Here is a 25715-nt window from a genome sequence, read left to right as displayed (position 1 = left end):
TGGGTTTTTACCACGTATTAGCTGAGACATTGGAGAAGGAAATGGCAACCCACTCTAGTGTTCTTGCCTGGAGAATCTCAGGGACAGGGGAGCCTGGTGGGCTGCCGTCTATGGGGTCGCACAGAGTCAGACACGGCTGAAGCGACTTAGCATCAGCAGCAGCAGCAGCAGCAGCAGCAGCAGCAGCTGAGAGATCTTTGAGAAAATCACGTATTTTCCTTAAACCTAAATTCCTCATTTATAAGCTGGGGGAAAATGGTTTCACTCTCATATAGGTGAGGTGAGAATAAAGCAAATATACATTAAGAAATTAGTAACGTGCTTACGCAGAGTAAAGTGCTTAAACACAGTGAGAATTTATAGGTATACCCCTTCCTTTCCTTCTCTAAGAATAAACATATAAAGAGGTGTATCAGCTATGACTTTTCTGTGTTTTCTACCTTGGTAAACCTGAACATGTTACTATCATGATAGAAAAATAAAAACACAGTCATCCTATTTGTTACAGAACATTTCTTAGATAATTTATTTTAGATAATTAAAAAACCAGACTTCTTAACTTAATGTTTTTTATAACGTTTACTCACAGATTAAAAAAAATATTATTCTGACAGAAAGAAGTGAAGCCAGAGCTCACAGTTCAAAATTCAAATTAGAATAATAAGTAAAACAATAAAACTCTAAGGAAAACTATAATAAAGAATTTTCATTTGTAATATGAAAATAAAATCCCATTCCAAAGAATTCATTTCCAAGAATACCAAAGGAAAGAATGGACTAATCTAATTTTAAACCCAAACAAAGGTCTAACCTGTCTAGCCTGTTATCACATAGTCTTTCAAAGGACCTACCTGGCCTGTTGCCACGTAGTCTTTCAAAGGATGAACAGCCAGGCAGAGAATGTCATCATCGTGACCCAGGTAAAAGCGCTGGGTGTTCTGCTGTCGATTATAAATGACACCCACTGCTGCCACATGGTACACAATTTCACCGATTTGAGTATAAAACAGATTACTTCGACAGTCATAACCTCTGTAACTAAATATAGAAAATATATCATATAACATTAACTTTGGTCTTTCACTGGTAAATACAGACTATACAGAGGATGCTCAATTTCCAGTTTTACAAGATATTGAATAATTAAAAAAACACAAATATTTCAGATCCCAAAACTTTTGTGAACTGCTCTGATTACAGACAGCTAAATCCAAGCTACAATACTCAGTGAAATAAAGTACAGAAAAGTGTATATTGTACATTACTATTTGCATAAATATAAATACTAAATTTAAATATTATAAAGCAAAAAGTTGTTTTTACAAGTGAAAGGGTATGGAAAAGAATGTACATTTGTAGTCACTTGTATTACACATAAATATTTCTGAAATTAAGTAAAAGTAATTCCCTTTGGGTAAGGCAGAATGATAGCTAGGAGGGCAGATGTAGGGAGATCTTCAGAGTGTATCCTTTTATACACATTGTTGAACCATGAAAATATTATATATATATATATAAACAAAAATAAGTTTAAACTACAATTTAAAAATAATATATATGTCCAGAAGAAAGTAGCCAGGTCCTCTAAAAATGACCAATATAATTCCATTTATAGGAACTTCAAGAAACCCAATTCATAAAACCTAAGTGCAGAGAAATACTGCCCATTTTAGTCATTTGCAGTAGCATGGATGGACCTAGAGACTGCCACACTGAGTGAAGCAAGTCAGAGAGAGAGAGACAAATATCACACACTATCACTTATATGAGGAATCTTAAAACATGGTACAAATGCACTTACTTACAAAACAGAATAGAGTCACAGATGTGAAAACAAACTTATGCTACGGGACGGGGGGAACTGAGGCGAGGGATAAATTGAGAGATGGGGAGTGACATACACACAATACTTTACGTAAAACAGAAAACTAATGAGGACACACCACATAACACAGGGGGCACTAGCCAGTACTCTATCATGGTATAGGGGAAAGGAGTCTAAAAAACAGTGGGTACCTCTATACGTACAACTGAGTCAGTTTTCTGCACACCTGAAACTACCACATTGTGAATAAACCACACTCCAAAGAAAATAAACAAAAACCCCCAAATGCTTCCACTGGAGGTAAAAAAGCTTTTACTAAATAAATCTGTTTTCAAATTCTTAAAAACATTATAAGCCAGGTAAGATGATTACTAGGTGAAGGGAAGGAAAGAGCTGGATTGAAGATTCTGGTGTCCCAGGATGAAATGTGAACCCTGGATTGCCAGATGTTCTAAGAGAATTCAGAAACAGTATTTTATTGAAATTAAGACATGAAAGCCAAATTGCTTAGGCTAAAACAAGCCACAATATCATTCCAAATTAGACATATTTAGCGGAGTGGAGAAGGCAATGGCACCCCACTCCAGTACTCTTGCCTGGAAAATCCCATGGACTGAGGAGCCTGGTAGGCTGCACTCCATGGGGTTGCTAAGAGTCAGACACGACTGAGTGACTTCACTTTCACTCTTCACTTTCATGCATTGGAGAAGGAAATGGCAACCCACTCCAGTGTTCTTGCCTGGAGAATCCCAGGGACGGGGGAGTTTGGTGGGCAGTCATCTATGGGGTCCCACAGAGTCGGACACGACTGCAGCGACTTAGCAGCAGCAGCAGCAGCAGCAGCAGCAGCAGCAGCAGCAGGGGAGATGATAATCTATTTCACTTATTTTTTCTTGTTTTAAGGTAGATCAATTTCTTATAAATACTAAATTTTCACAAGACAATTTTTTATTTAACAAACACTTATATAGTGCTTATTATGTGCCAGATAATACTCTAAGTCACTACAAGTATTGACTTATTTACTCCTCACCAGAACCCTATGAAGTAAAGCACTGTTATTTCCATTTTACAGATGGTGAAACAGAAACAGAGAGGTTAGGTGACTTGCTCAAAGTCACACAGCTAGTAAATGTGAACCAAAATTCAAACACATAAATGAAAAGTAGTTGGTCTGTACCCGTGAACGAAGTGTAATCGGACACTATTTCCTGGAGCCCGCTCTCTTCTTTTAGAAGTACCACTTCTTTGTTTCTCTTTGTATTGTTCTTTAAGCTGAGGTAGATCTTCTTTGTAAACCTTTAAATAATGTACATAAGTAGAAATATTCTTAGAATATAAATTAATAAAGGTGTTGTAGATTCCTAATGTAACTTCAGACATTGCAGTAACTATGATCACTAAACTTTTAATAACTGTCTTAAATAGGAAGGTTCTTTTTGAAATTTACTTCCTTGGAAAGACAAACTAATTTACATTGTCTAAGTATCACACTGACAGATACATATTCAGTTTCTGTGTAGTTTTTATACTTCGTATGAGAACATTTTATTTTTATTTTTATTTTTTTTAGATTTTTTAATATAAATTTATTTATTTTAATTGGAGGTTAATTACTTTACAATATTGTATTGGTTCTGCCATACATCAACATGAATCCGCTACCGGTATACACGTGTTCCCCATCCTGAACCCTCCCTCCCTCCTCCCTCCCCATACCATCCCTCTGGGTCGCCCCAGTGCACCAGCCCCAAGCATCCAGTATCATGCATTGAACCTGGACTGGTGATTTGTTTCATTATATTTATTATTATTATTTTTTTAATTTTTATTTTTACTTTATTTTACTTTACAATACTGTATTGGTTTTGCCATACATTGACATGAATCCACCACGGGTGTACATGCGTTCCCAAACATGAACCCCCCTCCCACCTCCCTCCCCATAACATCTCTCTGGGTCATCACCATGTACCAGCCCCAGGCATGCTGTATCCTGTGTCGGACATAGACTGGTGATTCGATTCTTACATGATAGTATACATGTTACAAAGCCATTCTCCCAAATCATCCCACCCTCTCCCTCTCCCTCTGAGTCTAAAACTCCCTTATACACATCTGTGTCTTTTTTGCTGTCTTGCATACAGGGTCGTCATTGCCATCTTTCTAAATTCCATATATATATGTTAGTATACTGTATTGGTGTTCTTCTTTCTGGCTTACTTCACTCTGTATAATAGGCTCCAGTTTCATCTCATCAGAACTGATTCAAATGTATTCTTTTTAATGGCTGAGTAATACTCCATTGTGTATATGTACCACAGCTTTCTTATCCATTCATCTGCTGATGGACATCTAGGTTGTTTCCATGTCCTGGCTATTATAAACAGTGCTGCGATGAACACTGGGGTACATGTGTCTCTTTCAATTCTGGTTTCCTCGGTGTGTATGCCCAGCAGTGGGATTGCTGGGTCATAAGGTAGTTCTATTTGCAATTTTTTAAGGAATCTCCACACTGTTCTCCAAAGTGGCTGTACTAGTTTGCATTCCCACCAACAGTGTAGGAGGGTTCCCTTTTCTCCACACCCTCTCCAGCATTTACTGCTTGCAGACTTTTGGATCGCAGCCATTCTGACTGGTGTGAAGTGGTACCTCATTGTGGTTTTGATTTGCATTTCTCTAATAATGAGTGATGTTGAGCATCTTTTCATGTGTTTGTTAGCCATCTGTATGTCTTCTTTGGAGAAATGTCTATTTAGTTCTTTGGCCCATTTTTTGATTGGGTTTTTTATTTTTCTGGAATTGAGCTGCCTAAGTTGCTTGTATATTTTTGAGATTAGTTGTTTGTCAGTTGCTTCATTTGCTATTATTTTCTCCCATTCAGAAGGCTGCCTTTTCACCTTGCTTATATTTTCCTTTGTTGTGCAGAAGCTTTTAATTTTAATTAGATCCCATTTTTAAATTTTTATTTCCATTATTCTGGGAGGTGGATCATAGAGGATCCTGCTGTGATTTATGTCGGAGAGTGTTTTGCCTATATTCTCCTCTAGGAGTTTTATAGTTTCTGGTCTTACATTTAGATCTTTAATCCATTTTGAGTTTATTTTTGTGTGGGGTGTTAGAAAGTGATCTAGTTTCATTCTTTTACAAGTGGTTGACCAGTTTTCCCAGCACCACTTGTTAAAGAGATTGTCTTTACTCCATTGTATATTCTTGCCTCCTTTGTCAAAGATAAGGTGTCCATATGTGTGTGGATTTATCTCTGGGCTTTGTATTTTGTTCCATTGATCTATATTTCTGTCTTTGTGCCAGTACCATACTGTCTTGATGACTGTGGCTTTGTAGTAGAGCCTGAAGTCAGGCAAGTTGATTCCTCCAGTTCCATTCTTCTTTCTCAAGATTGCTTTGGCTATTCGAAGTTTTTTGTATTTCCATACAAATCTTGAAATTATTTGTTCTAGTTCTGTGAAAAATATCGCTGGTAGCTTGATAGGGATTGCATTGAATTTGTAAATTGCTTTGGGTAGTATACTCATTTTCACTATATTGATTCTTCCGATCCATGAACATGGTATATATCTCCGTCTATTAGTGTCCTCTTTGATTTCTTTCATCAGTGTTTTATAGTTTTCTATATATAGGTCTTTAGTTTCTTTGGGTAGATATATTCCTAAGTATTTTATTCTTTTCATTGCAATGGTGAATGGAATTGTTTCCTTAATTTCTTTTTCTACTTGTAACAGAACATTTTAAAGGAAATCAATGTAAGTGTACTGTGACAAAAAGCACATATATTATATAATAAAACACAATACAGGCACAGTTAATATATCAAGTACTTAATATAAATAACATTTTATACAACTATACTTTAACTCTTAAAGAGGGAAACAATCATACATTTCTTGGAAACTTACAAACCACGAAAGATAACAATAGATAAGTAAACAAGGAGCAAGATAAAGAAGAAATTTTTTCAGGAAAAGCTCATGTGGTAATAAAAATTACCTGCCGACGGTAAGTGAGCTGGGTCTCTTGCTCAATTTCAGAATCCAGTTCTGGAACATCAGACAGGTCTGAATCTGATTCATCACTATTAGAGTCTGCAAGACTTTCTGTAATTTATAAAAATGCATCATTACTTGTTTAAGTAAGATTCACTTTCAAAACAGCACAATAAAATTAAGGATTACAAGCTGACTATGCCAACTGACATGGAGACAAGCCATAAAACAATCAAATGAAATTACCTATTCAAGTGACACAGATGTCAGTAAACTGTACTACATATTATCTTCCTCTCCACTCACTGCAAACTCAATAGTTCCTTTAAATCCCTTCACTGGGTCCCCAATGACCGCTACATCAAATTTAAATGTCTGTGCAAATATAAGTAAATATAACCTATAATTAACATGAAAAACAGCTAGAAAAAACTATATGTAAGAGAGGAACTGACATTAGATCATTTTTCTTGTCAAAAAAAAAAAAACACAAATATGAATCCTAGATACCCATCTCCCAGAGACTATATTAAATGTTTGCTTTATTAATGTATGTTTTTCACTCATCAGACAGATTAAAGTGTAACCAAAGTACTTTGTTGTCCATGCTCTGCAACATTTGACTTTAAACATATAGACTTAATATTTTAAAATTTCCACTAATAATAATCTACATTTCAATAGTAAAATTATTATTTGGGAGTTACATGAAGAGTTATTTGGCAGAAAAATTGTTTAGGCAGTATGTACCACTCACCTTGAGGTGCTATGTGAAGAGCATCCTTTAGTTTTCTTTCAGGAATAAACTTCCACTGAAAGACAGAGTGATCTGCTCCACCAATAGAAATAACCCACTGATAATCATGTGACCATCTGACATTAGTTACATGAGCTGAATGGCCAATATATTTTTTAAACTTGGCCCCTATAACAAAAATATACCTTTAAATTGATAAACAAATGCCAATACACACAAAAGCCAATATAAACAACAATTTCTACACCTGAACCAATGCATCCTACTCCCACTACCTTAGTTATGATCAAAGGGGAAAAATATTAATTGAAAAATTCAGTGAACAAATGAATGAGTGTACATGAAGGGGTAGAAATGCTTGCTCTACTGATTCAGAATATAATTTGTTAAGAATCACAGGGGTTGTGAGGCATTATCTCACTGCTTTAAGAAATGCCTGTAGCAACAAGAGTTTTCATTTCACAATGTTTTCATATTAGGATATTTGAATGTTTTGGCCTGAGGCCTTTAGTCTTACGTGACATTGACCAATCTAATCTTGCCCCACTATCCTCAGCCCTAGCTGAGGAATATCCTGTTAAAGCTTAAGTCATCAACAAAATACACATAAAAAGGACTATACAACAAAACCAAATGGGATTTATGCCAGGAATGCAAGGTTGGTTTAGTATATAAAAATCAATGCAATATACCATACTAACCAAAATAAAAAATGTCCAGTTGTCCTAACAACTGTCTTTTATAGTCATTTTTTAAACCTATATATGTTGTATAATGTCTTTCAATGTGGGTTTGTCTGTTTGCACAGACAATGATGTGTCCTTCTGGATATATCATTTCAAGGGGCACAGTTCTATAATTAGTGATATTAAGTAGCAGCATTTGGAAACAGATTTCTCCAATTGTAAAGGAGTTGTTTAACTTTCTGGCTAATTTTTTAAAAATCCATGTGATGATGGGAACCATTTTTGTGATTCTAAAGTTCAGAATATATTTTCTATATTCTGCTTAGATAAACCGGATATCTGGCAACATGCCTATGTCCCTGTGAGAGTACAGTAAACAGAATAATGTTTGACTTCATTTTGACAATGTTTTAAAAGCTTTACATGAAGTTATAGAAGGTCTGTATTTCACTATGACAAAGATCCATCAATTATAAACTTCAGAAAAACTTTCACCTTGGCCATGAAATTAGGGATAGCCATCTTAATCAAAGAATAAAAGTTTTAACCAAAACTATATAAATTACAATTTACTTCTACCTAACAGAAATGCTATCATTTCAGGAATCAATTTTTTATGTAGCTTAATAGAAGTCAGTAACCTTCTAGATGGATAACTTGCTAAAATTCACTCCACAAAGTCCAGTAAGTTAAGACTGAGTCCCATCCTTCTTATATGAGAATACATTATTTGCCTGTCAAGAGGACTTTGGTTATTACTTCCTTTGATGGGGCCCTTCACATACTCGGGCACCAGAGTTTTCTAAACAGTAAAGCCAGAAATTTTAGCTAATAAATTCCAAGTTTTTAAAATGTACTAATTTGTTATGTTTAGAGCAAATGAAGAAGAGTTATTTGAGCACCTATTCTATTTAACTGTATTGGGTAAACAGCTCGAAGAAAGGTACAGATAATCCTGTAAGGCTTTCCAAGTTGTTTTCTCTGTGACTTTTCTAAGATCAATTCCTCTGGAAGAACCAAGGCAATTCAACAAGAAAGCCAGCTATTTCTAATCAAAGTGACTGTATTAATGACTATTCAATAACCAATACTGTTTAACTATGATAAAGTTTATCTTAAAAGTAAACCCTAGATATCCTATCTTTTAAGAAGTGACCCTGACTCACCAAGACCAATCACATCCTCTTATATGCTTCCAGAATTCCCAGTGATTACATTTATGACACTGAAATACAATAGTCTATTTACTTGTTAACTCTTCTAATAAACTATAAGCTCTTTGAGGACAGGATGGTATCTAATTTATCATATATTTCTAACGCCTGACCCATAGCAAATGTTCATTAGGTATTTGAGAAAAGAGAAAGAAAGGAAAAGGAAAAAAAGATCCTATTTTCCCTCACTCTGCCTATACACTAACTCTAGATTTAGAGGAGGCAAAAAGAATACTGAGAGGGCATGAACTCCAACCCTTATGATGAGTCATTAAAGGGGACAAAAAGTCTGATGTAAAGAATATTACAGTTGAAATCAAAAGTCTAGAGTTTGAGCATTATCTTGACAACTTAAAACGACAGGAGTTTGAGTATATCACTTAACCTCTCTTAGACTACATTTCTATTTTAGTATAAATTCGATTTTAAGCTCTCAAAGGCCCTTCATTATTAATACCGAGCTATGATAAGAAATGATAAAAGAACAGGTAAGACCTAAACAGTATGTCCTCAAATAGGACTAACATTTCAGAGAAAAGATTTACCAAGAAAAGCTAGAATGGCTATAGAAGCTTTCATAATCAAAATGAGGAGAGCATGACAATTCCTGGTGAGGATAAAGCAATATGCTGCAATATCTATGCTTCAGTGATCTCATTTCTTGTCTCATTTATTTTGGGGTGTATTTCAACACAAAGTTAACACAAGCTAAATCTCTTCATTAAATTGCAGTAATGTGGCAAAAGATTTTTCCCATTTAACAGTGTTTTGATGACCTTAAAACTTCTAGATGTAAAATATAGGAGAATATCTTTTTCAGCTCTAGTAAAAAGGCAGAGGAACCAGAGATCAAATTACCAACATCCGCTGGATCATGGAAAAAGCAAGAGAGTTCCAGAAAAACATCTATTTCTGCTTTATTGACTATGCCAAAGCCTTTGACTGTGTGGTTCACAATAAACTGTGGAAAATTCTGAAAGAGATGGGAATACCAGACCACCTGACCTGCCTCCTGAGAAACCTATATGCAGGTCAGGAAGCAACAGTTAGAACTGGACATGGAACAACAGACCGGTTCCAAATAGGAAAAGGAGTGCGTCAAGGCTGTATATTGTCACCCTGCTTATTTAACTTATATGCAGAGTACATCATGAGAAATGCTAGACTGGAAGAAGCACAAGCTGGAATCAAGACTGCCGAGAGAAATATCAATAACCTCAGATATGCAGATGACACCACCCTTAGGGCAGAAAGTGAAGAGGAACTAAAAAGCCTCTTGATGAAAGTGAAAAAGGAGAGTGAAACAGTTGGCTTAAAGCTCACCATTCAGAAAACTAAGATCATGGCATCCGGTCCCATCACTTCATGGCAGATAGATGGGGAAACAGTGGCAGACTTTATTTTTGGGGGCTCCAAAATCACTGCAGATGGTGATTGCAACCACAAAATTAAAAGACGTTTACTCCTTGGAAGGAAACTTAAGACCAACCTAGATAGCATATTGAAAAGCAGAGACATTACTTTGGCAACAAAGGTCCATCTAGTCAAGGCTATGGTTTTTCCTGTGGTCATGTATGGATGTGAGAGTTGAACTGTGAAGAAGGCTGAGCGCCGAAGAATTGATGCTTTTGAATTGTGGTGTTGGAGAAGACTCTTGAGAGTCCCTTGGACTGCAAGGAGATCCAACCAGTCCATTCTGAAGGAGATCAGCCCTGGGTGTTCACTGGAAAGACTGATGTTGAAGCTGAAACTCCAATACTTTGGCCACCTCATGCGAAGAACTGACTCATTTGAAAAGACCCTGATGCTGGGAAAGATTGAGGGCAGAAGGAGAAGGGGACGATAGTGAATGAGATGGCTAGATGGCATCACCGACTCAATGGACATGAGTCTGGGTAAACTCTGGGAGTTGGTGATGGACAGGAGGCCTGGCGTGCTGCAATCCATGGGGCTGCAAAGAGTTAGACATGACTGAGTGACTGAACTGAACTGAAAAAATAGAATTCCTTGTACACAAAACAGGACTGTTCAGAAATAAAGGAGAAACTGCCTTGACTATACTGAAATGAAAACTAGTCAATATAACACATCATTAAGAAAATAAAAAGACAAGTCACAAACTCAGAAAAGACATTTGTAATCCATAAAAATTATAGATCATTTGTATCTAGAGTATATAAAAGTATTTCCATTAAACAATAAAACAAACTCTAAAAATAGGCAAAAGGTATGAACTTGTGTTTGATAGACAAGGAGGTGCAGAAAATTAAAAAATATTGGGAAAGATGGTCAACCTTATTATAAATAGTAGAGAAATGTAAATTAAGACAATGTAACATCATTTACACTAACTAGATTTACAAATAAAAACTGTGGTGATGCCAAGTGTGGAAGAAGATATATTCAACAGGGTTGTGTAAAATGGTATAACTATTTTGGAAAACAATTTGGCATCTTCTTATAAACTCTCTATGACTCAGCAATTTCACTCCTAAGCATACATCTTTGAAAAACTTGTAATTATAACAAAAGGCTGCAAAGAACCCAAATGTCCACAGACAGGAGAATAAACACATGAACTGTAGCACATTTCACAACAGTTTTTACAGCAATGAAAAACAAATACATAGCAATATACGCAACAGTATCTTAGAATCTTGGAAAAGCAGTGTCGAGCAAGTCTCTATCACAAAGCTGTTTTGTTGTTCGATATTTGTTTTTCCAAAGAAGTTTCTCCTGGAATCTAAAAAATGTTTTTGCCCAATATAAACTTTCATTTGTCAATAAGTACCAAAAGAGTCTTGGCAAGTATTAACAGCGATGAAGGTGTCAGATTAAATCACCCTGCCCACACCTCTCCACCCTTCGCCACCCTGGCCTCCTCACCCTCTACCACAGCCTCAGCGCTGCTGCCTGGGAAACGCCTGGTAATTTGAGAGGGGTTATGGTCAGGAGCAGGAGAATCCAGAGAGAAGAGGATAATAATAGACAGAAAGAAAGAAAGAAAAAAAGAAGAGTAATGCTTTGGACTGGGATTTGAGGGGGCTGGGCTTCCCATCAGCTCAGACAGTAGAGAATCCGCCTGCAGTGTGGGAGGCCTGGGTTTGATCCCTGGATCAGGAAGATCCACTGGAGAAGGAAATGGAAAACCACTCCAGTATTCTTGCCTGGAAAATCCCATGGACAGAGGAGCTTGGCAGGTTATAGTACATGGGATCGCAAGAGTCAGACACAACTTAGTGACTAAACCACCATCAAATTCTGGGTTAACTTCATTTTATGTTTCAATTACAATGGTTCTATAACATAAGCAACTCCTATTACTTAACTTCTTTCCATATTTTATAAAAGCTTTACTCCTTAGATTATAATGGATATTACCTAAGTGGTTAGCTAAAATACATTAATACATCAGGCACAATCTTTTCCCAAACTTAAGTTGGATCAATAGTACAACTTACCGTAATGAAATAATGTACAACTGCGTAACTAATCTAAAAGAAAGAGACCTTTTCTATAGTGATACCACTTCCTTTACGCTAGTTTGTAAATTCAATAAATACACAATCTTAAAATACTTCTACTAATCTTTTAAATATGCAGTGGTTTTGTCTTGTCTCCCAGTTACCTACCCACAGTCTCAAGCTGACTCACAAATGCTTAGAAATAAAAACTCTTATCATAAAACAAATGTCTAACAAAAATCTAAAAAAAGAGAAAATAAGAAAAACAATTTATACTTATATTCTTGAAGCAGTAACTGAACAAGACTAACTTTTCTTAAAGACTTTGGTAAAATATTCTTACAGCTTCAGAAGACTACTACGTATTTTATAAATGAAACAAAATTATCAAGCAATAAAAATACTGTCTTCTCTGTTGCAAAAGATAAAACTTGAGAGTAAATCCCATCTGTTTGATTAGGAAAATTCAGAAAATTAAAGTACTGTTTTTTCCTGCATAGAGGTCACTATAAGAAACAATGAGTTGAAGCAATGTCTAAGATTAATATTATCATGATTAATCTGACTAAATCTCACATCTTCTAAGCAGGCAAGTATCATCTGAATCACAATAAAACTTGTGCCTGGTGACTCTCATGTCCTGGCTATGTGGTAGAATCCAGAAATAGGTTACTTCAATTGCTAGAGATTTAGCTAGCCTTTAACATCCTTAGCACTATTCACGGAGGCACTTTCACATGCATCTAGGAAGCTGACACCTGGCAGGCAGAAATGGACAAGATGAGACAGCTGGCAGAATCTGGAGCTCACCACCTGACTGTGGAGGCATAACAAATGCCAGTCGAGACTTCTGGGAAGTGTGGGCCCTTAACCTTAACATCCATGGACTACCTAAACTATCTGAATAAAACTATTTCTGCTGTTTCCAAAATTGCCTTTTCCTAAATTCCATTTTAACATTTGTCCAACCGCTTTCATTAACAACCAGGTGAAAATTATGACTGCATCTGCTATAGATGTTGATACTCTTAAGAATATATTCAACTGTACCTAATATAAGGCCCCATACTATAGGAGAGAGCTCTTAGAAAATTAAATCTGAGAAGAAACTTGGCCTTCTCTGAGTAGCATGGTTTTATTTTTTTTAAATAGCTACAGTGAAAATTATTCTGTGCTTTACTTTATTTTATTTTTGGTTTCAGGAAGCTCACACTCAGTTTTGATGTTTGACTACTGTTAATTTCTTTATCTGACTTTAACATGGTATCTATTTATATTTCCCTTGGTAGGAATTCTTTACTGACGTAATTATTTTAGTGCTGACAGACTTTCCATAAGCGGACTCAAATACTTTGTGGAACAAGGCATGGAACAAATGAATGACTAATAGAGCATTTCATGTAATTATCCTCATGTCTACTAACAGATCAACAACATCATTTTAAAAGACACCCAAGAAAAAGAGGTCATACGTAAAATATATAGAAAATAACCAGTGATAAGACCTCTTAATTTTCTTCCACCGCCAGTTATGAAAAATAAATAAATATCAAAACAATATATGTTAAGGGTTTAAGCAAAAAACACTTTCTCAAAAACCAACAAACTGATAGACTCCAAACTGTGACTTAAGCTTAGACAGCTGGCTACTCCATCAGAGTTCCTAAGGAAATGACGCAAGAAAGATGTCTCATAAGAGATACATGTTCAGCAAGTTAAATGAGTGAAGATAGCAAGTCATAAGATAAGTATAACTATCATTGTGTATTCTGACTATATGAAATAATTCTGGAAGTAGAGAGAAAAATAACTCTTTAAAAAGAAAGAGGTAAAGTATTAGCCCATTTATAATATATGAATTCAAAAATAACTTTCTAATAAAAACTTCATATCCAAAGATAAAAGTAACACATGACAATAATTCTTAATTGCCAAAATATTGTAGCTATTTCTGTTCACTTTCATGATATCTTTCACCAAAGAGTCATCACACATATTTTAAAAAAGTATAAACCCTCTTATTTACCTTAAGACTAATTTTCTGGAAGAACCTAAAGGTCTTTTGTAAGAGAGAGGTGAATTAATACTATTTTGAAAGAAAAGATACCTTTTCTTAAGCAAGGATATCGAAATAATTTTACAATTCCATAGTCATCAGCTGTAACTAAAACTTGGCCAATATAATTCCCATCTACTGAGTTTATATCATTAATATCTGAATACTTGGGCCAAATTCCATTTACTTCAAGGCCTGAAACGCATGTCCATGAAGCCCAATGAACACCTTTTATTTCTTCTTTACTTGCCACTTCTTTTCCTCCTAAAAATAAATTAGAGTATTAATTTAAGAAGTTACGTCCTTTAATTTTTACTCAAGCATAAGTTATACTGATAACATGGTAAATTCCAAAATTTAAGTATCTTTCCAATCCAGTTAAAGGAGAATACATGAATAGGTAAGTGACTATAGTAAGGAAAGGAGAAAATTAAGTGCAAGGAGTTGTTAAAAAGGCACTACCAAAATTATACTGATTCAAAGAAACATAGATCTGATGATGATGTAGCTTAGCAGGGTCACCATGTGGACAACGAAACTGAACTATATCAAAGTCAGGCTATAGATTAGTCACAATCGGGTAACTTTGAAGGAAAAGTAAAAACTGTAAGAAAGTAGCAAATCATGTATTAAAAAAGAAACCTAAGAAGATACATGGGTGAGGAAAAAAAGATAATTGAAAGGCTCATAAAAGAAGGGTGAGTGACAAGTAATACAATTACATTAGGCAACATGACTTCAGGATTGGTCAATCTTCGTAAGTTACAGACTGTTAACGAAAACTGTTTGAGTGATTTATTAATTTAATTATGCAGCTAGTCTTATTAAATCAAGTACTGCAATATAGTTACTAATTCATTAAGCATCATACTAAAGTACTGAGAGATATTTTGATGATTCTGTCTTTATTCTTCTCTTTTTAAAGCTTTGATGAAAATTGTTTTTCAAAATTAGTTTGTTAGCTACATTATTAATATTTGCAAAGTTTGAGATGACAACAGAAGACAATTTATAGTCAGACATTGACACCTGTTATATTTAGCTAATTAGTTGCATCCATTAAAAGCGACATTTTGACTTTCTAATACATGCTAGGACTTCACCATATGCTACTCCTATGGCATGGAATTCAACATAAAATAAGTCTGTTTTAGATCCTCCAAACAGAGAAGTTTTAATTAAGAAGCAAAGGATTTCAAATGATAAGGCAAACTTGTAGAAAAGATCACCATCATATTTTCTTTGATGTCCTACATGCAAATATAACAGACACTCTGCCTCCAGCGAAAGCTAGGATATTTTAAAGGAACTAAAAATCTACAAATCATATATAATTTATAGGAAGTTCTTACCCGGCATCCTGTAGAACAGTCTTTTACCGTTCCCATCATTTGTCTGTAAATATCTACTGTCTGAGGACCAGTCTAGATGAGTGATGAAACTAAGTGATCCAACACACTCTCCAAATTTCTTATAGCGCTGAGCAACTCCATAAATATCAACTGAGCTGTCATTGCAACCGACAGCAAGGTAAGTTCCGTCTGGTGAATATTTTATCTCATGGATCGCCTCCTTCCGATCTTTAATATGCACAACTTCCGTCATATCTCTATAAAGAAAAAGAAGAGAGACCATGGGGGAAAAAGTCACTACAGAATTAGTTCAGTTTTCCAATGTGTCTAAAACGACTATATCAAGTATTTATAAACCATGAAATAAATATAAATGATACAAGTAGTATCAATTCAGGAATAATTTTGCTGAACAGAAATATATAAGGACAATACATGCTAGAAGTAGGGAAAAATGCTAAAGTTCAGTTCCTAAATTACCTAGTTTTAAGTAGTTCAGAGATTCATATTAAATTTCCAAAGTAATACAATAACAGAAATCAAGCCATGGGATTTTTATGATGAAGCTTCTTGTAAGACTGAGCTTATTAAAAAAATGCTTAATTATAAACACCATGATATTCAAATTAAATTTTTATAATGAACCAAATGTACAAAATTATACCCAGGAAATAAAGGAGACATTGATTTGCATTATTTCAGTAATATATTTGAATATATATCTGTATATAGCTACCACGTTATTTTTAGTTCAACCTCTGTGACCTCTTTGAATAGAACACAATTCTTCCCAATTAGCGATCATTTCAGTCAGCAAGGTTAAACATTTTTTTTTTAATTTTTATTTTTACTTTATTTTACTTTACAATACTGTATTGGTTTTGCCATACATTGACATGAGTCCACCATGGGTGTACATGCGATTCCAAACATGAACCCCCCTCCCTCCTCCCTCCCCACAACATCCCTCTGGGTCATCCCTGTGCACCAGCCCCAAGCATGCTGTATCCTGCATCGGACATAGCCTGGCGATTCGATTCTTACATGATAGTATACATGGGTTAAACATTTTTTAATGATGCCTTATAACTGACTTTCCAGAATGATACAGGTATTGGTAGCGGCTATAGAAACAGATCAGCAACTAAATACTGCTGAGTGTGAAAGCACATGGGGGTGGTGGAGAGGCAGAGAAGAGGCGGCGGCAAGGGAGGGGCAGGGAGAGGCAAGGGTCTTATTTCCAACTGTTGCCACAGACGTTTTTCCAAATAAATTTTGCATTATCCATCTGAAACGCTCCCAACAGATAATTTCAAGAATAGAAGTTTAAATGGCTATTTCCCATTTTTTACAGTTTCCAAATAGACTGTTCAAAGTAATAAAATTCATATTTCTTCCAGAAACACTAAGTATTTAACTTTGTCTTAGACTCATGGGATATGAATATGAACTCATCTTCTGTGAGAGATGGAGATAAAGTAATTATACTTCATAACTAAGAAAATGCAGTGAGTGCTCAAAAGGTTATGTATGAAGTTCTATAAGAAACACTGAAAAAGGGTTAAGACTACAGGCAGGAAGGGAGTAGGGAAGAGTGATACCTATTTGAACCTAAAACCTGAGGGGCTGGCTAATTATAAAAGAGGAGCGAAGGTTTTCCAGAAAGAACACACAGCACAAGCAATGCCAAGTACATGGCACATATGAAGAACAGAGCTTCCCACGTGGCGCCAGCGGCAAAGAACCCCCTGCCAATGCAGGAGCTGTGAGAGACGCAGGTTTGATCCCTGGGTCGGGAAGATCCCCTGGAGGAGGGCATGGCAACCTATTTCAGCAGTCCTGCCTGCAGAATCGCATGGAGAGAGGAGCCTGGCAGACTACAGTCCACAGGGTTGCAGAGAGCAGGACAAACGGGAAGCAGCTTAGCACAGCACACAGATAATACAAGGTGGAAACCAGAAAGTGGGGAAGTAATGACCTGATGGGGTTAGAGACACACTGAAGACAGTGAGTAACGGGTCTGATATGTTACCAAAGGAACCTGGGCTTTACCCTGGTGTTAATCATATAAAAAAAGAGATTTAAATCATCTTCTTAAGTATAAAAGGGAATAAGAACAAAACAAAACAAATGAAGTGAAAAAAAAAAAACTTTTTTAAAGAAGCTCTCCTTGTCAACATCAGTCTTGCCTTACACTCTGCAACTTGCAAGGCCCTCTTCCTAAGCATAAACTAATGTGTTTTTAGCTGCCTGTACCTTTCCAGTGACTTCTTCCTTTAAGTTCTAATTAAATTCATGCACCTTATCTCCCTTTCTCCATACCCATTCACCCATCTAGCCACCCAGTTCAGTTCAATCGCTTAGTCATGTCTGACCCATTGTGACCCCATGGACTGCAGCATGCCAGGCCTCCCTGTCCATCACCAACTCCCGGATCTACTCAGACTCATTCCCATTCAGTTGGTGATGCCATCCAACCATCTCACCCTCTGTCATCCCCCTCTCCTCCTGCCTTCAGCGTTTCCCAGCATCAGGATCTTTTCAAATGAGTCAGTTCTTCGCATCAGGTGGCCAAAGTATTGGAGTTTCAGCTTCAGCATCAGTCCTTCCAATGAACATTCAGGACTGATTTCCTTTAGGACAGACTGGTTGGATATCCTTGCAGTCCAAGGGAATCTCAAGAGTCTTCTCCAACACCACAGTTTGTGGCTCAGCTGGTAAAGAATCCACCTGCAATGCGGGAGACCTAGGTTTGATTCCTGGGTTGGGAAGATCCCCTGGAGGAGGGAAGGGCTACCCACTCCAGTATTCTGGCCTGGAGAATTCCATGGACTGTATAGACCATGGGGTCACAAAGAGACATGATTGAGTGACTTTCACTTTCCATCCACCCACTAATCCATTCATCTAAATCTGTATGGACTAAGATTTTTAAGAAAACATCTAAAGCACAATTTCACAGCTTCTATTTTTTGTACATTATTTATTAAAGATAAGATCATTCCAGTATCAACCACAAACATTAGTTAAATTGCTCATGGAAAGTTCTTCAGAGTTATTTTGTCTTTTTTTTTAAGCTTTTGTTTTTTCGAGAGATTTACCTTGCCCAGTTAAGGAGATTAATAAGTGTGGATATCTCAGGATGTCTCCTGCTTTCCACCACTATGCCCCTGCCCACCAACCAACACTCAAGCACGCACACACACACACACACACACACACACACACACACACAAACACACACCCAACAGTGATGGAAAGAGAGATTCTGATTGGTTTTATAGTATGTATTATGTTACCGTGCTAAGTCACTTCAGTCATGTCTGACTCTTTGTGACCCATGGACTGGAACCTGCCAGGCTCCTCTGTCCATGGGATTCTCTATACAAGAATAAAGGAGTGGGTAGCCAAGCCCTTCTCCAGCAGATCTTCCCAACTCAGGGACTGAACCCTCATTTCTTGTGTGTCCCGCATTGGCAAGTGGGTCCTTTACCACTAGTTAATGTGATTACATAAATCACAGATGTTGACCGCAGCAACAAAATTAAAAGACGATTGCTCCTTGGAAGAAAGCTATGAAAAACCCTGACGGCATATTAAAAAACAGAGACATCATTTTGCCAACATAGGCCCATAAAGTCAAAGATAAGGTTTCTCCAATAGTCATGTATGGATGGAAATTAGACTGTAAAGAAGGCTGAGCACCAAAGAATTGATGCTTTCTAACTGTGGTGCTGGAGAAGATTCTTGAAGAGTCTCTTGGACTGCAAGGAGATCAAACCAGTCCATCCTAAAGGAGATCAACCCTGAATATTCATTGGAAGGACTGACACTGAAGCTGAAGCTCTAATACTTTGGCCACCTGATGTGAAGAGCTGACTCACTGGAAAAGATCTTGATGATGGAAAAGACTGAAGACAAAAGGAAAAGTGCAGAAGAGAATGAGATGGTTAAATAGCACCACCAACTTAATTGATATGAATCTCAGCAAACTCCAGGAGACAGTGGAGGACAGAGGAGCCTTAACACACTGCAGTCCATGGGGTCCCAAAGAGTTGGGACACAATTTAGAGACTGAACAGTAGCAAACAGCAGGATTAAGACCAATTATAAGTCTACTATAGATGGTGGTTGCTCAGAGTTCAGAAAGAAGTGAAATGATTTGAAATATACAATATTAATCCTTACTGTTATAGTATATAATATATAGTATATGTTAAAGATATTGTAATTCTAATCTTATTCACAAACCTTAATCAAAATGCTCCTAGAAAACTCATAAGGTAAGAAAAATCAACAAGATATGGTGACTGGATTAGAAATGATAGTTAGAGAGAGAGGGACCAATGATAATGCCTAGTTTTTTGACTTATTCAAGAACATGGACTAGAGAGGCTTTTGCTAGAATAGTTCCCTGGTGGCCCAGTGGTTAGGATTCTAGGCTTTCACTGCCATGGCCTGGAGTTCCATCCCTGGTTGGGGAACTGAAAGTGCACAAGCCATGCAGCATGGCCAAAAAAAGAGAATATTTTTGAGTTGTAAAATACTTATTAGAGATAAGAAATTATTCACCTAGTTTCTTCCAGACAATAATGAAAGGGTAAGTAAATGTATAAATGAAAAAATAACCATCACTATTTTCAATGTGTAGCAGCTTTTTGTGGAGAAGGCAATGGCAACCCACTCCAGTACTCTTGCCTGGAGAATCCCAGGGACGGGGGGCCTGGTGGGCTGCCGTCTATGGGGTCGCACAGAGTCGGACACAACTGAAGTGACTTCGCAGCAGCAGCTTAGCAGCAGCTTTTTGATAAAAAGTCTTAGGTGTTTTACATGCACTGTAAATTCCTGGTTGTGAAATGATGCAAATGTACTTAATGGAACTAAATTTTACTCATAAAAATGTTTTTTAAAAAATAAATTTTACTCATAAAAATGTTTAAAATGGCAAATTATACATTATGTATATTTTATCATAATAAAAAAAATTAAGAGAAAAATCTCAGCATGTCTCATTATAGAAACCCACCCCAGAATAAAGAGTCATATCTATAGAAGCTCAGAAGTATAAAAGCTTGATGAATTAATATCTGAGGAAGTTAAAGATATTTTATACATGTTAAAAGAAAGAAACGGAGGTAGAAATAAACAGGCTGGAGAGATGGGTACAATAGGCTTCGTCAAGATTTATAAACCTCATCTTAGGGATAATGCAACGCTTTTACCATACTTTAGAAAGAGGAGGAATGCAAACAAACATGTTTTAAAAGGCATCATTATAAATGGAAAATGGAAAAAGAACTTGAGGAAGCAAAATAGGAGATAGGGAGATCAGATGAGATGCCATTTCACCAATCCACCAGAAAGAAGTTAGGAGACAGCAGAGGTCTGTACAAGAGTACAATGGTGAAAGTGAAAGTAAGCAGATTAATTTGAGAGCCACTTAAGGAGGCAGGTTAGTCAGAATTCTGTGATTAATTAGACACGAGAGACAAAAGAAAATGGTTTCCGGACTGGGCAACTGGGTGGACGGTCCCATTATTCAGTAAACTAGATATGAAAAATATCATAAATACTTATTCTCATGAACATGTGTGGCTCTACAGCAAATTTTTAAATGACTGTACAGAAGTCAACTGCCTGCACCATATCTATAGATATTCAACACAAGATGTTAACTGCTTTAACAATTTCTTTAAACTTTCTAACTATCCAAATGAAGGAGGAGATGCAGGCACTTTTTACCAAAGCATAAAGCTGCAAACAGAAACAAAACTACTCACTCATTTTTAACCATTTCAAGGTCTCCTTCTCCCTATTCCATGGCAAAAGATCATTACTAAAAATCAATACTACTAAGAAATAGAAATCAAGACCCAAACTTGTCTCAAAACTTTATTCATTAATTTACTAAGCAGTCTTAATCTCCAAAACTAAAGTTTGAGTTAATTTTCTGACAAAGCCATTTTTATAAACTTTTTTTTTATATTTCATGAAACTAATATCTGAAAAATATATTAATAAGGGAGAGGGAAAAGTGGGTAAATGTAAGTATTACAGACTATCTCACTTCACAGAAACTTGCTGTTTCCGTTTCTACCCTAACACATACCTTACTCTCAGTACAGTGAATGAGCCATCCTTCATTCCAAGGGCAAGATGGATCCCATCTACATTCACAGCTGCACAACGAACTGGCTCTTCCATATTACACCTCGCTATTAGTGCATGATCAACCAGGCTCCATATTCTGTAACATTTAATTAAAATAAAAGAGTAGTTAGCTAACGTATGCTTTAAAATGTTAGAATATATGAAAAATATTGGTGAAAATAATAATTTCACTTTAAGGAAGAAAGGTAAATCTAGGTTTTTAACTGCATGCTTTGTGGCAGAGAATTCTTATCTACAAAACTAGAAATACTGTTAATGCTTAAAATGACAAGTGTTAATAGAATCCTTTATTATTAAGACAATGTAATGACATTAATTTTTTCTAATCAGTTATTTTAGAGAGATGATTTCTACCCTGATCAAAGGGGACATATATATATATAGTATACTGATGTATGTATACACCATATTTATAGTCCTTTAACTTAAGAGTGACACTTCAGATTATGCAAATTCAGTCTTTTCCAGACTCTAATGTTAAAAAACTGTAACAAGTGGTAAAAGGTACCCATTGTCTGAAAGTTAAGAATTACACTGCCAAATAACCTGAACAAAGACCAAAATTACCAATGAAAATTAGTAACATTTTGAATTAAATTATAACAAACTTTTACAGATTATATATCACTTCTAGAGATTGGTCTGTTCAAGTTATGTTTCTTCTTGACTCAATTATCACAGTTATGCCACTAGAAATCTATCCATTTCTTCTAGGTTGTCCAGTCTGTTGGCATATAACTGTTCATAGTATGCGGTAACAACTTTCTTTTTGTATTTCTGTGGTATCAGTTATTTTTTCCTCTTTTTCATTTCTTATTTTGTTTGGTTGGGTCCTTTCTCTTTTCTTCTTGGTGAGTCTGACCAGAGGTTTGTCAATTTGTTCATCTTTTCAAAATATCAGCTCTTGGTTTTATTGATTTTTTTCTCTTTTAAAAAAATATTCTCTATTTCCTATTTGGTCTTTACTGTTTCCTTCCTTCTGCTTACTCTGGGTTTTGCTTGTTCTTCTCTTTCTAATTCTTTTAGGTAGTAGGTTAGGTTGCTTGAAATTGTCTTGTTTCTTGAGGAAGGCCTCTCTCACTATAAATCTCCCTTCCAAAGCTGTTTTTGCTGCATCCATCGATTTGTAAAGTTGTATTTTCACTTTTCGGAGAAGGCGATGGCACCCCACTCCAGCACTCTTGCCTGGAAAATCCCATGGACGGAGGAACCTGGTAAGCTGCGATCCATGGGGTCGCGAAGAGTCAGACACGACTGAGCGACTTCCCTTTCACTTTTACGCACTGGAGAAGGAAATGGCAACCCACTCCAGTGTTTCTGCCTTTGCATGTGTCTAACTCACTCTATGATTTCTTCTTTGATTTCATCATCAACACATCTATTTTTTTTTTTAATTTTAAAATCTTTGGAGGCGGGTTCACATCTATTTTTTAATAGCATGCTATTTGGTCCTGGGATCTACCAGCCTGGGGCTGCCCTGGTGGCTCGCTCACCTCATATAATCCACCTGCAGTGTGGGAGACCTGGGTTCGATCCCTGGGTTGGGAAGATCTCCTGGAGAAGGGAAAGGCTACCTATCCCAGTATCCTAGGATTCTGGCCCGAAGAACTCCATGGGCTGTAAAGTCCATGGGGTCACAAAGAATCGGACAAGACTGAGCGACTTTTACTCACTCACACTAGTTTCCAAGTGGTTGTTCTTTTCCAGTTTTTTGTTCTATGGCTGACTCCCAGTTTTATACTGTTGTGGTCAGAAAAGATGCTTGAAATAATTTCTATTATCTTAAAATTGCTAAGGCTTGTTTTTTGACCTAGTGTGTGATCCATCCCAGACAATGTTTCAAGCACAATTGAAATAGAAGGGTATTCCAGCCTTTTTTTTTTTTTCCTTAATTGGCTATCAATTAAGTCCAACTGATCTACTGTGTAATTTAAAACTTCTGTTGCCTTATTAGTTTTTTGTCTGGATGATTTGTCCACTGATGTCAGTGGAGTGTTAAAGCCTACTATTATTAAATTACTGTAAATGTCTCCCTTCATGTCTGTATTTGTTTTATATATTTAGATGTTCCTATATTGGGTACTAGTGGTAAAGAACCCACCTATAGATGCAGGAGACGTAAGAGACGTGGGTTCTATTTCTGGGTTGGGAGAATCCCCTGGAGGAGGGCATGGCAACCCACTCCAGTATTCTTGTGTGGAGAAATCCCATGGACAGAGGAGCCTGGCAGGTTACAGTCCATAGGGTCGCAGAGGGTCAGACACGTCGGGAGCTTCCCACACATGCACATGTTGGGCACATATATGCTAACAAGTGTAATATTCTCCTCTGACATTGATTTCTTTATTACTATATGGTGTCCTTCTTTGTCTTTCTTTATGGCCTTTGTTTTAAAGTTTATTTTGTCTGATATGAGTATTTCTATCCCCACTTTCTTGCTGTTTCCAATTTGCATGAAGTATCTTTTCCCTTCCCTTCACATTTTTCATTCTCTGTGTTTTTTGCCCTGAAGTGAGTCTTCTGTAGGCAGTATATTGGAGATTCTTTTTTAAAAATCCAATCTGCCACTCTGTCTTTCAATCAGAGTATTTAGTCCACTGACATTATGCAAAAATACGGAATGCTGGCTAGATGAAGCACAAGCAGGAATCAAGATTGCCGGGAGAAATATCAATAACCTCAGATACGCAGGTGATACCACCCTTGTGGCAGAAAGTGAAGAAGAACTAAACAGCCTCTTGATGAAAGTAAAAGAGGAGAGTGAAAAAGTTGGCTTAAAACTCAACAGTCAAAAAACGAAGATCATGGCATCTGGTCCCAAAACTTCATCGCAAATAGATGGGGAAACAGTGGAAACAGTGAGAGACTTTATTTTGGGGGCTCCAAAATCACTACAGATGGTGACTGCAGCCATGAAATTAAAAGAAGTTTGCTCCTTGGAAGAAAACTTATGACCAACCCAGACAGCATGTTAAAAAACAGACATCGCTTTGCCGACAAAGATCCATCTAGTCAAAGCTATGGTTTTTCCAGTGGTCATGTATGGATGTGAGAGTTGGACTGTGAAGAAAGCTGAGTGCCGAAGAATTGATGCTTTTGAACTGTGGTGTTGGAGAAGACTCTTGAGAGTCCCTTGGACTGCAAGGAGATCCAGTCCATCCTAAAGGAAATCAGTCCTGAATATTCACTGGAAGGACTGAGGCTGAAGCTCCAATATTTTGGCCACCTGATGTAATGAACTAACTCCTTAGAAAAGACCCTGATGCTGGGAAAGAGTGAAGGCTGGAGAAGGGGGTGACAGATGATGAGATGGTTGGATGGCATCACCAACTCAATGGACAGGGAAGCCTGGTGCGCTGCAGTCCATGGAGTCACAAAGAGTCAGACACGACTAAACTGAACCGACATTAAAAGTAATTATTGATAAGTATGTACTTATTGCCATTTTAATCAATTTTCCAGTGATTTATGTAGTTCTTCATTTCTTCCCTTTTTGTTTTTCCTTTTGTGGCTTTATGATTTTCTTTTGTAGTACCCTTGAGTTCCTTTCTCTTTGGTTTTTATGAACCTATTATATATTTTTGACTTTTCATTACCATAGAGTTCAAGTATATTAACCCATAACTATATCAGCATCATTCAAGTTCAAATACATTCGATAAGATTTACATTTTTATAACTCCCCTCTGACATTTTGATATCTGATGTCTTATTTTACATCTTCATACTTATCCTTTTACTGTTTATTATAATCATAATCACTTCTACAATTTTTAAACTGTTTTAAAATTTACATGTGGTTTATTTAAGTGACCTTCAATCCTTACTATACATTTGCCTTTCTTATTGTGATTTTTCCCTTTCATACAGATTTTTGATTCTTTTCTGTTTACAGAATATCCTTCAATATTTCTTTCAGGATAGGTGCAGTATTGCCCAAGTCTTCTTTGTCTTAAAATTCTTTATCTCTCCTATTCTAAATGATAATCTTGCTGGACAGAGTATCCTAGGTTGCAGGGTTTTTTTTTCCCTTTCAGGATTTTGAATCCATGTCATTCCATTCTGGCCTGAAAAGTGTTCACAAAGAAATCAGCTGTTAGCTTTATGGAGCTTCCCTTGTAATGGACTCTTTTTTCTCTTGCTCTATTTAGAATCCTCTCTTTAACTTTTGTCATTTTAACTATGA

The 25715-nt window shown here is 36.5% G+C and overlaps 1 protein-coding gene across 12 annotated transcripts in view; it reads right to left on the bottom strand.

Annotated features, from left to right (window-relative positions):
• Positions 1-25715, bottom strand: part of EML5 (echinoderm microtubule associated protein like 5) — a 154599-nt gene that overhangs the window by 79511 nt on the left and 49373 nt on the right. For all 12 annotated transcript variants that reach the window (XM_018053859.1, XM_018053860.1, XM_018053865.1 and 9 more), the window contains exons 8-14: positions 21468-21605; positions 15359-15615; positions 14058-14270; positions 6587-6754; positions 5834-5940; positions 3006-3124; positions 852-1038 (exon numbers count right to left, since the gene is read on the bottom strand). In XM_018053859.1, coding sequence (XP_017909348.1) covers positions 852-1038; positions 3006-3124; positions 5834-5940; positions 6587-6754; positions 14058-14270; positions 15359-15615; positions 21468-21605 — 1189 coding nt within the window. The remainder of the gene's footprint in view (positions 1-851; positions 1039-3005; positions 3125-5833; positions 5941-6586; positions 6755-14057; positions 14271-15358; positions 15616-21467; positions 21606-25715) is intronic.

Source organism: Capra hircus, chromosome 10, assembly GCF_001704415.2.
Source record: "Capra hircus breed San Clemente chromosome 10, ASM170441v1, whole genome shotgun sequence".
Lineage (NCBI taxonomy): Eukaryota > Metazoa > Chordata > Mammalia > Artiodactyla > Bovidae > Capra > Capra hircus.
The sequence above is the reverse complement of the archived record's forward strand: the minus strand, read 5'-3'. Positions and strand labels throughout refer to the sequence as shown.